General features: G+C 35.3%; 1 protein-coding gene across 6 annotated transcripts in view; it reads left to right on the plus strand.

Moving 5' to 3' along the window:
- The window catches only part of PHKB (phosphorylase kinase regulatory subunit beta), a 68,540-nt gene that overhangs the window by 37,067 nt on the left and 14,584 nt on the right, over positions 1-16,889 (plus strand). For all 6 annotated transcript variants that reach the window (XM_048958745.1, XM_048958744.1, XM_048958746.1 and 3 more), the window contains 9 exons: positions 2,932-3,026; positions 8,181-8,236; positions 8,401-8,494; positions 11,518-11,601; positions 12,054-12,158; positions 12,963-13,045; positions 13,125-13,215; positions 15,919-15,980; positions 16,070-16,232. In XM_048958745.1, the coding sequence (XP_048814702.1) occupies positions 2,932-3,026; positions 8,181-8,236; positions 8,401-8,494; positions 11,518-11,601; positions 12,054-12,158; positions 12,963-13,045; positions 13,125-13,215; positions 15,919-15,980; positions 16,070-16,232 (833 nt within the window). The remainder of the gene's footprint in view (positions 1-2,931; positions 3,027-8,180; positions 8,237-8,400; positions 8,495-11,517; positions 11,602-12,053; positions 12,159-12,962; positions 13,046-13,124; positions 13,216-15,918; positions 15,981-16,069; positions 16,233-16,889) is intronic.

Raw genomic sequence — 16,889 nt, forward strand, 5'->3', positions numbered from 1 at the left:
GTTCTGCTGCTGACCACCCCCTTATGAAAAACCTTTTACTAGCAGCAACCTCTCCTGACTCAGCTCCATCCATTTCCCTTGGGTCCTACAAATACGTTAGTTTATGTATCTTATCGTGGCATAACTGTTTCTATACAAGTTGTACCAAATAATGATGTTTATATGTGCGCTGAAGCATTTAGTTCAAATTATTTATTGCTTTAAACAGAACATGTTTAAATTTTGAATGGTTACAGTCTCAGATAAAAGTACCAGTGTTTTCTTCACTGTATATTATTTTTATCCTTCACTTAAAGTAAACTAGAAGATCACTTGACACTGCATTTTGAAAACCACTGAAGGTCACTGTGGTGAATTTTTGTACAAATGAACTCTTGGTCTCACTTGAGAAGGCTCAAGGACTAATGCAAAAACAGTTCTTAGCCCAGAACGCACTTTTAATACGTCTTTTTGGAGAAAGATGTATTACTTCAGTTGAACATGCCTAGCATTTTGCTGACAATCACTGGACCGAGTTCTGTAAACTTTTTTTTTTTTCTTCGAAGTGCGTAGGAGGATCGAAGGGGAGTTGAAAAATTCAAGATGGGGGACAGAGCACTGCTTGTATCCTTAGAACTTCCAGATTAATTGCAGCCAGCACTATAAACAAAATGCAAGCAACTTCATCTTTAACAAAATAAGTTTTCCTCTTACCTCTCTATATTAGCCAAATAACCCTTAAAAGTCTGTAGTAATTCTGCTAATATTAATCTTATACTAATATCTGTATTAGTATGCACCTAAAAATGCTGGTGAAATACCTTGTTTATTGTTTGCAAAATGCTCTTTGACTGTGCTGTTGACTGTTGTAACCTTTTGCTTCATATCAATTTTTCCCTCTGCTGAGCTTTCTTGCATTGCTTTTTTTGTAGTTGTCCTAACAGCTGTTTCCTTTGTTGCTTTTTGAATTTCATCTCCACCATATTCAATACTTCTTGCTCTCTTTCTCTCCTTTCCAAATATTATTTTCTTTATTTCCTCAAACTCATTGAAAATATATGTTGGATTTTTTTTTTTTCCACAAAGCTAGGTGTCTTTGCCTGTGATTGCTATCAGATATCAGTGACTCCATTTAGTCAGTTTACAATTGGTGCACTCTTTTCTGTGTGGAAACTCTGTCCTTGATGAAAGTCTGTGTGCGAGTTACTTTGCTTGTTAGTTGATACTTAATAATTGGAAACCTGACTCCAAACACTTCAGTTTTACTTGTTCCCCATTTCACCATCCATTTCAGAAATCGGGTTGCCTCGGGGCACCAATTAATTTGTATTTGCTCAGCCTCCTTGCTTCTCTTCTGTAGGTGAGCATGTGTGTAGCTTTCAAATAGGGCCTTCATTTTAGAGTAAGGGAAAATAATACCTGGACGTGAGGTGTTCAGCTGTTTTAAGCAATTGAAAATGCACGCAGCTGAGTGGCTATGTATTACCTTTCCTTCACTTCTTATTACAATTTTTACTTTCTTTTTATGGATTCAGTGCTTCCTAGAGGTAAGGTATGTGTTTTTAGGGGCATTTTTTTTAGAGTACAGACCAAATTGCATTCCAGTAAACTTGTATTTCTGACAATGATGAATATGCACTTAGCATCTTCTTTAAAATAACAGCATCAATACTGAAAATTAGGTTAAACCTCATAATATTTTATTGTTATCCTGTCTTCAATAAGAAATGATTTTGACCATATATTTAAATTTCTGAGCAGTGCAAATCAAAGTAAAAAACAGTGGAGATGGAGCAAAAATTCTAGGAACAGCCCTTGCCTTTCAGGACTGTGAGGCAGAGGCCGTCACTTCGCCATCATTTGGTTAATTGATTTTATTGCATCACTAGCACTGCAAATAATTTAACCTTCATACCTTTAACCAGCACAAGAAGTCCGATTGCATGCGTAGTTTTGGATGATTGTTTCCTTTCAAGTGTGCTTTGGTAACTCGTGTGCTAGCATGCTAATAAACTCTACATGTTTCTTCGTAATTTTTCTATAATCCAGTTTTTGCTTTTTTAAAATGCAACCACCTGGACACAGACTGACTCTGCAGGAGCAGTACAGAGCAGAGGAGCCAGGTCTGTTCCTGGCAAGAGCCAACCTGCAGTCTCCCAGCGGAAGGCTGAGGCTCCCAGCATCTAGCTCGCCCAGCTCAGGGCTGAGGGTTGCTGCTGGCACAGCTCCCAGCAGTGCCAGGCCCTTCCTGGTGTGTTCACAGAGCTGTCCTGCTGGAATGCCTGCCCTGCGTCGTCTTTGCACTGCAATGGCTCTTCAGCTCATAGGCCTGAGCCAGGGCATATTTTGAGTTTATAAATTGCTGTCTTAATTAACTATGTGGTGCAGTATTCAGAAAAAATATGCTTACCTTCATTGGAGTACTTAATCTCCTTTCTACAGAAAGCTTAAAATAATGAAAGTTTAGGGTTGGTGTTGTCTATTTTTTGTTTGTTTTTCTACTTGGGATATGGTACTGAGAGATATCCAATACTAGTGTCCTTTTCAGGACTCAAGTCTTCTGATTACCTTTAGATAGGTCGGCTGTCTTTTTACTAACAAAACTAAACACATTTTTTTGTACCTAACTGTAGAACTTGGAGTTCTAGAATAATTCCACAGTTGTGGCTTGAGAGCTTTTTCGTGACTTTTGCTTGTTGTGGAATCTGATGTCTGTATAATGTTCTTAATCATTTTTGTGGAAGTGTTGTTTTTAAATACTACAATATCATAATTAGCTGTAGCAAGAATGATTCTTGAGTCATTAGTTTCAAAATTGATATAATTTTGCAAATTGTCCTTTTGATGTGTATATCACTGATCTAAAACAAAGAGTGTAGCAGCAGAAATGACTACATAAAATGTTTGTGTGCCTTCTTGATTATGTGCCTCCTTATTATCATTGACTTTCAGCTGACAAATTGGTGAGTCCTAAGGATATTGACCCTATTGGACGTTATGTCCCTCCACAAGAGCAGCGGAACGTTAGTATGAGATTTTCCAATCAGGTAAGCATAAGCTTAGCATTACAGTATTTTTCTGAAAAATAATCATCATTAAGTGATACAACTGAAATGGTGAGTTAAATATCTGTTTAAGTAGCTACTGTTAGGTATGTTTCCTTTGAGTTGTAAGATGTGCCAGGAAGAATGTGAGATGGAACCTGCTTTTTCTGTTCATTCCAATTAATTTGGATTTCTTAGTGTCACCCCTTCAAATTTCTCTGTTCACCATCCATCTTAACTCTAGTCAGAAAAGAAATCTTAGGTGCCACATTCTGGTATCCTGTGTTTCAGCGTGGCCTTTTGAATACTGGCAGCACTGATATGCCAGCAGCATTTTAACCACTGCTAAGATTTTGCAGTTTTTACAATAACTGCTCAGGCTTATTATACAGGAATATGTGGTCATTAATGTGACGGTGCTGTTGCTATTAGCTCTAAACAAGAAAATGAAAGAAAGTAAGTAATAATACTGAGGGTATGCAGTGATTATTCTGAAATTGAAATTCAGTTTGAATTTACTCTGAAATGTATTTTATTTCTATTTGTTTAGTACAAACATGCAATAAAAAAATCCAATAAATGAAACCAGTTTTTTTTTTTTTACCAGCTGTTAATATGTTAGAAACATTTTATCCTTAAACGAATTAGTGTTTTCATTTCTAGGGCTTTTATGCTTAGTGTATAACTTTGTATACTTCAATGATACTTATCTTTATTGAATGCATAGCAGAAAAGTTCATCGTCAGCATGCTAAAGAAATGCTTCTGTCCATTTCAGCTGGGTAGTAATTTGGGCCAAACACAAGCTGCTTCTTAATTTGCTTTTCTGAACTTGCTTCAGAAGACACTAAGCTAACAATGCTGTATTTAACAGGCTAGTGTGCTGTCTTTATGGAATCAGTAATACACAGTGAGGAAATCTGGATGCTGATCAGATAGCACAACCTATCTGTGAAGCACAATAAACACAAACTACTGACATGGGGATCTGTAAGCAAAATTCTGTTAAATCCTTGTGTCAACAAGGGTTTTACTGTGCTAAAGAGGCAATACTGGAAGATTTGCTGCATATAAACTTTTAGCACCGTATAGAAAAACAGGCATACAGAAATAGGGTTTATTGGAAGGACCACAGAGGTAGTTTGGAAAGGAGAATTAATACCTCAACCATCAGTGTAATTACAGCTGTGAACACATTGCTCTGCTTTCAATTTCTGATGAAAAGAGAACAGTCTCATGTGTTATCACTAGTACCGAAATGCGTAGTCTGCTATTAGAAGGAAATGTTTTATCTCCTACTGTAATACCCACAAGAATTAGTTATCTGATTTTAATGAGAGGTCTTGGTATGTTCCATCTGAAGGAGATAACAGTGTGGTGCAGCAAGAAGATTCTTCTTGTTACTTCTAGATTTCATTCCAGAACACTCTAAATGTTGTGGCAATCAGGTTTTCATTTGCACGTGTAATTTGCTTTGTAATGTTTAGTTTCATGTTAAATATCTCTCACATTTAAAAAACAAACAACAACAAAAAAAAGTGGAATTATCCATGCTTCGTTTACTTTCTTGAAAGAAGATAATGAAGGGTACTCTCTTTCACTGGGATTTCTCTTAAAAACTGCATTCAGTTATTAGAAAAACATTTTTAGGATCTCCATATCCATATCCAGAGGCATTTATAACAGTTTCAGTTGCGTTCTCTTGTGGAGAATTTAGTGTATATGAGAGTCTGAAAAGTAACAATAACATACAAGAAATGTCATGAGTTGGGGTAGGGACTTTCTGGTTTTGTTATGTTTTCCTGGAGCATATGAAAGCTGATTTATTGCTGTCTTTTTTGTATTCAATGAAAGGTTATAATGATACTAAATTGTCCAAGTAAAACTAATTTATCTTGTAGGTTAACTTGAAATACATGTGTAGATTTGCAATTAATTAATGAAATTATTGTCCTCTGTGCAGTGACTATAATCTTGTAATGTTTTGCATGGTAGTCTTAATGATTTGTGAAGGCTTCACTTATGCTACTGGAAATGATAGACTGCTTATTTCTTCTGTTTTCAGAGAACTAGATAACATGTAAAAAGGAAATAAAAAGATGAAGTATGTGTAGACTGGGCCATTTTAGGATTTTCCAGCTATGTAAATTATCCAGTTTAGGATTGCAGCTTGTCTACTTTTGATGGCTTAAAGAGATGTATCATGTTGGATGATCCATTTTGTAATGCTGTTTATGAGCACATTCTCGCCTTCCAGTGTACTGGTACAGCTGCCTACCATAGTTAAAACAGCTCTAAAATGGTTAAATGTTGCTTTGGAATTTAAGACACACATATGTCCATATTGTATCTCATTAAGAAAGGTCTGGGGTGTTAGTAGCATTGACCGTAAACTGTTAGGCAGCATTTAGAGGCTTTCTGAAGCAGATGTGTTTTGTTTCAGTTGTAGTTTATTAGCAGCAAGGTGGATTATTTGGCTTAATTACAAATTTGTTACATTCTATTTCTAGATTCCTCTTCTTGCTCCATATGCTTAGAAAGCCCAGTACGTACCATTTCAAGCAGTGTTCTTGAATTTGAGTTTCCTTTGAATACTATGCCACTTTCATGTGTGTTCAAAACTGATTGATTTTGTTCAGATTTGTGAGATTTCCTGGGAATATGTGCAAAAGGCATATAGTGATAGCATCTGTCCAGTGAGAGTGCAGCAGAAGACCAATACTGAGCTGCTTTCTCTTCTAGTGCCAGGAACAGCACTTCAACCTGCCTTGTTTTTAACCTTGTTACAACTATGACTTTTTTGGAGAGGAGGAAAACTAATCTGTCATTTTTTTTTTTTGTCTTCTGAAAACACCGGGGTCTATTTATCATTTGCACAGCGTGCAGAACGCAGCTGAAACAGATCCTGCTCTGCACTACCCAACAAGGAAATGCAAGGCAGAAGGGTGAACCCAGGGTGGAGGGGGTCTGTGGCAGTGTCTTGGAGAGAGGGTGATTGATGTTGTGTGAACTGCGGCGTAGCTGGGGTTAGGAGACAAAAGTCAAACAGAACACATAAAAATGGAACTTTCAACAGCAATGAGATTTATCTAGTGGAATACTTAGGAGTCTGCTTTTCCACTCTTTTTTTTTTAAATATTTAATGAATGCTATGTATAGTTATTGTTAATGAAAAGGGTGATGCTTTCATGAGTAGTTTGACTGTTAGTTTATCTGTGCTTATCCAGGCCACAAATTGCTTGTGATCCTTCAGGCCTGTACGTGTTAAATGACAACGAAAGTAACTTTTCATTTAACATTACAGCACTTTTGTAGTTTCACAATAATTTCAGTTAGATTTTTCAGTCTACCAATTCCATGTAGCCATGTCTTCCCAAATAAAAATGATGGAAGCTGCATGTCTTCTAGAAAAGACAACTTCAATAGGTGCTAATAAATGATTTTGAGCTCATCAGTCCATGAAACCCAACACAAAATAGATTTGAATGAGATTTAAAGAATCAGGCATTGTAAATCTGAACATAGCTCTGAGGCTTTCTATCTAGGCTTATACTTCAAGATACGTTCCTGTAAATCTCAGGTTTTGGCATGATGGAATTAGAACAAGGAGGAAACAATACAAACGTGTGTAAGTCTAATTCTGAGAAGAAATTCACTTCTGTCTTGAGTGTTTACTCTGTTACAAACCACCTTTGCTTAGTCAGTAAAAAATGTTTGTTTTTATTTAAGAATAGCAGCTTATAACCAGATTTGGTGATGTGCCAGGTGTGCAGCAGATGCATTTGCTTAGTTATGGCCCATGGCAGAACCACCACTTACTGGCTGCTATAAATGAACCATGTCATGGAATACATCTGTGTCTGAGAGGCATTAGCACTGGTATCAAAGCAGGGTGTGCCTCAAAGGAGATTTGGAATATGTAGATTTGTGTTTGGCTGATTAATAGTGTGACTGAGTTTGGCTTTGCGATGCAGTAATACCTAAGCTGAACCTTAACATGAAGACAGCTCCCAAGTTAGATCTCAGGCTGTCTTGGAGGAGATGTCTCATTTTGTCACTGAGTTGTTGCCATTAGTTTGAGAAAAGGTATGAAACTGATTATGGTGGGGAACTGGTTTGTGTTTTCTTGCTATGTGTCTAAAAGATGGATTGCATGATTTTGAGGAGGAACAAGGAACTTGAACTACTGATTTCTGAATCTGGTCTCTTTGTGCACATCTTCCATCACACTGTGGCAGAAACACCGGTGTTTTTAGAAATCTATCCATCAACCTGCCTAGAAAATGCTGTATTTTTATTTAATCAATGAATGGAGGATGTATTTATTTATTTCATTCATGTTCTGCTAGTTTCTAGACAAAAGCAGGCAGAAAAACCCCAACATGTATGGTATCAAAGTGTGTGCTCTTTTAGATTTTTGCAGCCATCCGACTCCACAGAAGACATGAACAGGGAATATCTCAGAGATGTCGTTTTTTTTTTTTTTTTTTTTTTTTTTTTTAGCTATTTATGTGTGTTGCCATTGAAAAGTCAGTTGCCGTTTCAAGATCCCAGAACATTGAGTTGATGGTTTGCATGACTTACTGATGTAAAATAACAGTACTGTTTTCAAAAATGAAGTATCTTTGTTATTAACAGCATAAGGAAATACTATTATCTCATGTTAAATATCTTTTATGTTTTATATTGTATACATAAAATAAATTATTAGATGAATATAACTCTTAGTAGCTTTGTGATCAAAGTATTTCGAAGTACAGTGTTGAAGTCAAATCATTACTCTGAATTGGATATTATCAGTTACCCAAACCCAAACTTCACTCTTAACAAAACTGTCTATCAAAATATCATGTCATATCACTTGAAAATATATTGATTGTATAATGTCTAAATTTTTTGTATAATGCAAAATATTTTTCCTACCTCAGTTTTTTATTTTATTTTTTTAATTAAACAGTAGAAATGGATACCTGAAGCTTGTTTATAATGAATTCTTCAAAATGCGTGTTGAGATTTATAAGACTTTTTCTTTCATTTTATTTACACTGTAGGGAAAAGCAACCCAGACAATGAATGTCTGTCATGTGCATGAACTGTTTAAATAGATGTTTTTCTTGTTAGCAACAATGCTAATAAGCAGTGTTTCATTATATCCTAGGGACCTCTGGAAAATGATCTGGTAGTTCATGTGGCCCTGATAGCAGAAAGTCAACGGTAGGTACTTGTATTAAGAATGTGGATAGTAAAGAAGTTCAGAAGGCTAAATTTGCTAAAGGTATTCAGGGAAGTATGCTGAACTTCGTACTGCTGCTCATGTCTCCAAGATAACTGCTAAAGCAAAAACTAATTCTTGATTAAATTTGTTGTTTTGTTTGTAGCCTACAAGTTTTTCTGAACACATATGGAATCCAAACACAGACCCCCCAGCAGGTGGAACCAATTCAGATATGGGCTCAGAAGGAACTTGTCAAGGTAAGGAGTCTGCACTGAAAATTATCGATCTACCTATCTATCTTTTTAAACAAAACAAATTTATATCAAGCTGCTAGAATTTTATTTTCTTAGGCTTGTTATCTGCCTTTTTAAGTTCATCTAGTTCATTTGCAATATATTCCAACACTGGTCAGTTAGAGCTTGCAGAGAAGCCCAGATGTTCACCTGAGCCATTTAGGAAAAAAAAAGAATAAAATATTAATAGTGCAGAGGACTAAGAGAAAACACAATGGACAAACAGAAACAAACGTGCAGTGGTGAAAGAAAAGGATTTAAGGCAGCAGGCATAAACCATCATATAATTTGACAGTGCCTCTAAAAATGGTGTTTCTCCTGCAAGTCCCTTTCATTGAATATACCCATTTAATTCAGCACGTTCAAAGATCTGTGGACGAAAATTAACGGGGTGAAGGAGATGTTCAGAAGCTCCAGCTTTTTCTTTTTCTATACAGGCACGTAGTCCTATATTTGAGTATCATATCCTTTCACTTCCACGGGCTTGGACCATTCAGTTCTTATCCATTCTGAGCTGACGATGCCAGGTCGGATGCATTTACTCCAGCAGATGTCATTGCCATGTGAAGCCAGTAGTAAAAAATGAGCAGCATCCACAGGTCTATTCCAGCCTTCTCTTAGCATTACTGTGGCCTCTCTTTGTTCAGTCCTTTGTAGTATTTTAGATACGGTGCTGAGTGAGAGCCTCAAGCCATCCGCTGCTATTTGTCCTAGAAGCATGTTCAAAGCAAGAAGACAAATGCTGCTGTGAATGATAAGTGCTTTGATTAGCAATTATAGATAAGCACATCAAAAGTCCCTTATGGAAATCCATATGATTACTGGGTATGTTTAATACTTGATCTCTGTTACAACTGGTCCTTTTGGGAGAAAAACAAAACAAAACAAAACAACCTTGAAAAGGGTCCCATCTGTACATAAATAGCCCTTAACAAGCTGCAGGAAGCTGTCAGACAAGTAAGGTGATCAAGAATCACAGAGAATCACAGATGTGCTCTTGATGTATTTATACTTCACCACATGAAGTTTGGTTGTGGACCAGGTACATGAAGTTCTTGCTGAACTTTGCATGACAAAAATAGTCTCAAACAAGCCTGATAAATTCCAAATGTTTGGGGAAAGCGTAATCCCTGTGTGGAGTATCCCAGTCCTGAAGATGTTAGTGGTTAGTTTCACAATTGTAGCTACACAAGTTTCTCCCTCTGAAGTCAGGATTGTGTGACTGATGCCATTATCGGTATTGGAAGCTTGTAGGACTCAGGGAAGAGCAAAACCAAAAACAGAGAAAATACTTCTCCAGGCTTGCCTGAAATATGTTGCTGATTGATGTACCAAAACTTTACTAGCTTATTCAGAGAAATGATTATCCCAAACAATGGCTGCCGCTACCATCTGAAAGTATTCACAGAGGAAAGAAATATCCTTGTTTATATTCAGCCTTGTTCATTTCTCAATCTATTTTTGCTTGCTTGTTTTCTTGACAGTATTTCTCAGAATTGATTTTTTCTGACTGATTTGTCCTGAAATTCTTGTTCAACAGATGTCCCATAAATGTACTACATATAAGTACATATAAACTCACTACATAAAAGTACACACACACATACATTTATATATACATACATGTGTGTATGTTCGCTCTGTGTCATCCTTCATTTCTTTGGTCTCCCTTAGAAAAAGATGATACTTAAATTATGTTTTAGTCTTCTTACTATCAATTACATTCCTATTTATGACAACTGCTGTGTTTTCATTTTCAAAAGCTGATGAGAATTCTGTCAATGTGCCGTTTTCTTCATTCTCATGGTGGGAAGGTAAATCTACCTTGCCAGAATTTACTTTCGGAAAGCGTGTCATGAAAATATTAGATAACCTGATGCAATTCCTTGTTCTCGTGAGCTTCCAGAAAAGGCTGTGTCTTTATGGCATTGTGTCTTACCATTCTTCTAGTCTCCATTCTGTACCACAAGAAAAGGTTTAACGTTCTTTTGATTTTGTTATCCACAGATGGGTTATTTAAAGCTTTTTATGCTTGATGTTTCCATTCCTTTCCCATTTGAGTAGTGACATTCAATTGGGATAACAGGAATAACTATATTCATACCCAGTCTGAATGAATGTGTAATGTAGGAAGTTTTGCTTATTGTTTTTTTTTAATACCACTTCATGTTTATGTACTAACATAGGCAGTATCAGGAAGGCCCCAAGCTGACAGCAATGAAAAGCTACTGAGTGTAACGTTTATTCAAATCTTCACTTACATATTTTTTTTTAAATTATCTTCTTATAAAGAAGATTGAGCTTAGAAAAATGTTTGGAATTTTGGTTTATGAAATCATAAGGAGAAATAAGTTTTGGTAATAATGGGTTTTACGTATAAAGGCATCTAAGAAAAAAAATACAGCTTTCAGTTTGGTTTAACTGACACATTAATATTGCTTTGTCTACAGGTAATTGCATTTTTATGGTTTATTTTGCTGTATTGTAAGAAAATAAGATTATTCTTTTAATATGCAAGTCTTAGAAAATTATATTATTTGAGTTAATATTAGGCGTATATAATTTCATAAGACTCAGAATCAAGCAATGAAAATGGGGTAACTTGCTCTTGTGTTTGTTGTTGATGCATTAACTTTGCACGCCTTTACTAAAATTAGAATTAAAATCTTTGTATAGCTCCTTTATTACTGTTTTATATCCACGTAAGAAAAGCATTACAGAAAAATTTGAAGAACTAAAAAATACTACAGATTTTATAGATGGGAAAAACAACATGATTAAGTTGTTGCTGAATTTTGAAAAAGTATAGATAGGGAGGACTGTGGTGCTTTCAAGAGGAGTCCCTCCCGCATGTTTGAGTTGTTTAAAAAAAGAAAAAAGAGACCATATTTTATGGATCTTGCTCTCAGTAGAGTGCCCACAACTTCCTGTATGAACATAAGTCTTGTAATGAGGTTTCCTTAAGTTTTCATGTTTATTTCTCACAGGCCTACTTCCAGTTAGGAATCAATGATAAACTAGGATTATCTGGAAGACCAGACAGGCCTGTAGGATGCCTTGGAACATCAAAGGTTGTGAAAGAAATACTTATATTTTTATAATATCGTTATTAATGTGTATTTCAGATAAACATTGCATTAATCTCTAAAATGTTATAAATATAATTTAAGTGTTATTTTCTTTTATGCTCATATTTACTTTCTAAAATATTTGTAACATATTTTGCTGTTAGGAAGATGCATGCTGTCTTGCTATTAAACTGTCAGGTTTCCTAAACATGCATTTCAAGTAGTAGTTGGCCAAAACAGAGCTATTGTTGACATGAGCCAGTTGACAAAAATCTATGTGCTTGGAATTAGATTTATAGGTTTTATTTTAAATTTATAGGTTTTTTTAAGTTCAGCTGTTCTATATTAACTATTTCCTTGATAGTTTTAACCTAGTTTTTTTTTTTTCTTTTCAGCTATTTTAATGTTTGAACAGTTTTAAAGAAAAGATTAACTGAAACTTTATCTCCCAATAGATTTATCGAATACTGGGAAAGACTGTAGTTTGCTACTCGATTATTTTTGATCTAAGTGATTTCTACATGTCTCAGGATGTTATGATGTTGATTGATGACATTAAGGTAAGTCAGATCTATCTGTAATTCTTCCTTTGAGAAACTGACAAAAATAAGAGTCTAGGAGAATAAAAAGTGAAGTTTGATTAAAATGCAAGTCTGAAAGGTGAATGCTCTATAATGTGTATTTTTCTAATGTAAAAATAGTACAGTTTTTTAGATTATTAAGGTGAATATTCTGTCAGTTGAATACAAATTCTAGTGAGTATCTGTATCTAACAAAAAAACCAACAAACTGAAAGTGATTGGGATAGGCTTAGTACAGCAAGCCAACTACCTTCAGTTTCTTTGGGGAAACAGATATTCTTGGCTGCAGGAAGGAATGAGACTGTTCTGCTTAAGGGAAATATGAAAGCCTCATCTGGGAGAAATATTACCAGACTTAGTGCAACTATTAAAAATTGACTTCCTTCCATAATGTTAAGGATGGCAGCATTGTGCGGCTTACCTGTGTAAGTACCCAGTGCATAGAAAGTGATGATGGTGATAAGGAGTGTGACTCCAGAGGTGGATTCCTCTGCATGCTTCCTAGGTCATTACAAGTAGTTCAGTACATACCAGTTGGCCCATCAATTCAGTCTGTATGTGCTAGCAGTATTTTCAGAGAATCTGAATACTTGAAATAACATATTGTCATTGGAGAAATCTGAAACTATTAGTGGTTTCATTATTAGCTGAAGTTTTTACAATCTCTTGGGGTTTTCAATGCTGTTACTTTAAGATAGCTCTTGTAGTATTTAGCTTACTTTTAGTATTCTTGTACATTGTGCTGCTGTATTGTTTGGTGACTAACATGTATTTCTTACCTAGAATGCACTGCAGTTCATCAGGCAGTATTGGAAAATGCATGGTCGTCCACTGTTCGTTGTACTTATCCGTGAAGACAATATAAGGTAGAGAAAGATAAAAGCATCATTTGCAGTGTAGTTCTTTCCTAGCTACAAGATTAATGATGTTCTGTTTAAATTTCAGAGGGAGCAGATTCAATCCAATATTAGATATGCTAGCAGCCTTTAAAAAGGGAATTGTTGGAGGAGTGAAAGTTCATGTTGACAGAGTACAGGTATGCTGCTTTTCCTGAATGGTGTGCTCTTCTCTCCTAGTACTGGTACATGCATTATTACTTCTGTTTTCCGTGTGACTTACAAATATTTTACTTGGTATCATAAAATTACATACTTGGTGTCATAAAATCACATACTAGATGACCTTTAAAGATCCCTTCCAACTCAAAGGATTCTATGATGAAAATTAAGAAGTCAAGAGCGAGGACATCTGGTACAGTTTTTCTTTTATCTCAGAAGAAACATGGGCTTACTTTAGCTTGTTCTGATGAGACTTCAAAAAGCAATAATCTTTGCAGCGGATTCTCAGAAGGGAGGAGAAGTTTTTATGTTCAGAAATCTTCTGAAAATACCTGGAAAAGCCATCATGTCAAAAATACAGGTTTTTGATTAGATAGTCAACAGGAAGAAGGTGTTTCACATATTTTAAAATTTTTAGAAGAATAAAGGTCTATTTTTTAAACATCTTTTCTGTTTGCATTAATCTTAAAGAGGAACATTACTTCATTAAAATGTGAACATTACTGAGTCAGGTTCTATTTTAGGTATTTATATATGCTTGTAGCCAGTAAATAATACCTCTTTTCATAAGACGGATGACAAGACCAAAGACAGAGATAAGATTTCTTGTACCTTGGAAAGCCATGAATCTGAGGAACAGCTGAGTCATTTGTAAATTAAATATTCGGAGCTCTAATGGCATAAAGTACCTTTGCTATCTTTCAAATATTTATGTTTCTAACTGGTTACTTGTAGGTCATGTAGTTTCCTGTTAGCATTTACTTATCCAATAGCAAATGCCATGATTGTCCATGTGCATTTTTCTAGTTTTTGTATTCTTAACTGTAACTGCAGTGACCGTCCTGCTTTGCATTTGATTAAACTGACATATTACCAGGCAAGAAATTTCTCAACCTCCATAATGTGTCTTTATATTGAGCACTTCACTGCTACAGTCATCATTTCCCCTTGCATACTTAATCAATTTAGATAACTAGTAGTTTTAAAATATTTAAGATGATGATGGCAGTTATTGGCTTCTGCTTTTTTTTTTTTATCCATGAAGAATAATAATGGAAAAACTAGGATGAAATTTTGTGCTTTAATGTAACTGAAAAAAAAACCAAGACTGTGTAAGATCTGATGTTAACTTTGTACTGTGACTTCCCTTAAATTTTTTACCTAAAGATTTACCATGAAAAATAACTAGGGTGCAGTTAAGAGCTCTAATGCCTTGCTGCAGGTGCTTAGAGGTAGCCATATGTAGTCTGTGTGTCAGGCAGGTGCCAGAGCTAGCAGAAGGAATTGCATAGGAGAGAGGAGAAAGGATTGCTGTTAGCCTAACTTTAGCTGTTGTCCTGTAGTTATTTGGATTATTCTTTTGACAACAGGCCCACCACAGGCATTTTCTACCCTCATGATTTTCATTTGTCATTGTCACTGCTTCAGTTCTCATGCATTTGTGTATAACTGTACTGTAACCCAAAATTACAGAACAGTCACATTTGAGGGCAAAGTGAAGCCAGATTTGGTTAATGGCAGCTAATATTCCAGAAGTGAAGGGCTTGTAACTTTTGTAGATGGACACAGTGAGTAGAATTATGCAGAAATCACTTCCAAGGGATTTGCTACCGAGAGAATCATTAATGTAACAGTGCTATAATTTAACTTTCTTACAGTCATATATTTGGTATAAGAGTTCTGAATGAAACGTTTTTAAAAATAAAAAGCCCTACAGTACTCTGTCAGTACAAATGTACAGCTGTCACGTTTTGGAAACACTCCTTGTTCATTATGAAGTAGGAGTTGGGATTTGTCTAACTCATAGTGTTTTGTTTTTTTTAAACTATTCCAACAAATGATATAAAAAGTCTTTGTGGATTGTACTTACCTGCTTCATTTAGATAATGTCTCAGTGCATTTACATAGAATGTGTCTTAAATTGGATGAATGGTCTTTTTTCTTGTAAAATACACAAAATGTGATTTCAGTGAAAAATGTGTACCCTTATCAGTTTTCTGACTTTTGTCACTTTTCACCTTTACTGTCTGTTTCCATCATCACGATGTGTTCAAGCAGGGAAAGAATGATAATGTTAACAATGGAAGACAAGTTTTTATTTTATTTTCAATTGTCTTGCAGCTTTGCAGATTGGTATCTTACTGCAGACTGGTGTACAATTAAAAAGGAAATTTAAACGTTCGCAGCACGCTCAATTTTGTTTAAAGAGAATAATCAAAATAAAAGATGCTGTAGTATAATGCTTCCTGTGGAACAATACAGATGTGAAATTTATGTGAATTTGGAGTGAATTATAACTGTAAGGGCTATATCAGATAAATTAAACACTCTTTCAGGTTTGCAATAGCTGAACTTTGAGTGTGAGACCTTGATGTCAGATATTTCATCAGGTAGTATTTGGGGATGGTGGAGTGGGCACTGGTTAAATTCTACATTGCAGGCAAAGGAACAGAAGAACCCCAGCAAAAAAGAGAGCAGCCCTAAGACTTCTGCAGTTGTGTGATTTCAAGAAAAAAGAGAAATGTTGTGGAAGTGTAAGGATATTTGGAACTGTAGATATACTATTTTCCAATAGCAACATATTTTCCAGCAGCAACATATTGAGAATGCGGCAAACCACTAATATATTCATGTACATTTCTGCATCTTTTTAAATTTTAACTATCATTTTTTAATTTCAGACATTAGTATCTGGAGCAGTTGTGGAGCAACTTGACTTCCTAAGAATTACTGAAGCAGAAGAGTAAGGCTATTTGCAAATACTAATGAAGAAGTATTTTGATAATTAAAATGTTTTCTGAAATGTGAAGAAATGAAATTCTTGTTTTGTAGGACTCCTGTATTTAAGAGTTTGGAGGAGCTGGATCTTCCAAAACATTCAAAAGTCAAGAGACAGTCCAGTACTCCAAAAGCTTCTGAACTTGAGCAGCAACCAGACATAAATATTAATGACTGGAAAAACAAGTCAACGTATGAGATTCTGCAGAAACTTGATGTAAGAAGTCTTGGTAAAAACACAGTGCAACTTCACAGTCATGAAATGAGATATTTTCTACTGGTGCTATTTTTAAGTGACCCATATAGATCAACACGATTAGTGCTATGGTTTAGTGCTAATAATACGGCTAGTAACATAAAATGTGTGATGTGCCTCTTCATACTCATCAGAACTTTCTGGGTTGTTGTGCTCTAACTGTTGGCTTTCATTTTTCCTAGCTATCCAAATCTTCAATTAGTCAAGCATCTTATGAATAAATATTTTATTTCCAGACTAATGCTCAAAAGACTTCAGTTGATACTCACTGTGATAAACTGGTCATTTCCTAATGTTATCAAGGGAAAGTTCCTGTCTAGTATTTTTCCCATATCTAGAAGGAAACTGGTGTTGATCATTTCTAGATCCAGCGTTCAACAGGAATACACAAAATATTCCTCACGGTTTCCTAAGACATTATAAGTATTTCAGCTGTAAATGGCAGGATCCATGAGTAGAAAATTGGGTAACACTTCTGAAGCCAACTTATTTCATCAAAATTTGAACCAAGGAGAAGTCTCTGCAAGCAGCAGTGAAAATGATATTAAACATTTGTGGTCAGGTTCTTTTACAAATAAAATTTTAGTAATGTATATACACATCTTCAATAACAACAAG

Source organism: Lagopus muta, chromosome 12 (assembly GCF_023343835.1).
Source record: "Lagopus muta isolate bLagMut1 chromosome 12, bLagMut1 primary, whole genome shotgun sequence".
In the NCBI taxonomy this organism is placed as follows: Eukaryota; Metazoa; Chordata; class Aves; order Galliformes; family Phasianidae; genus Lagopus; species Lagopus muta.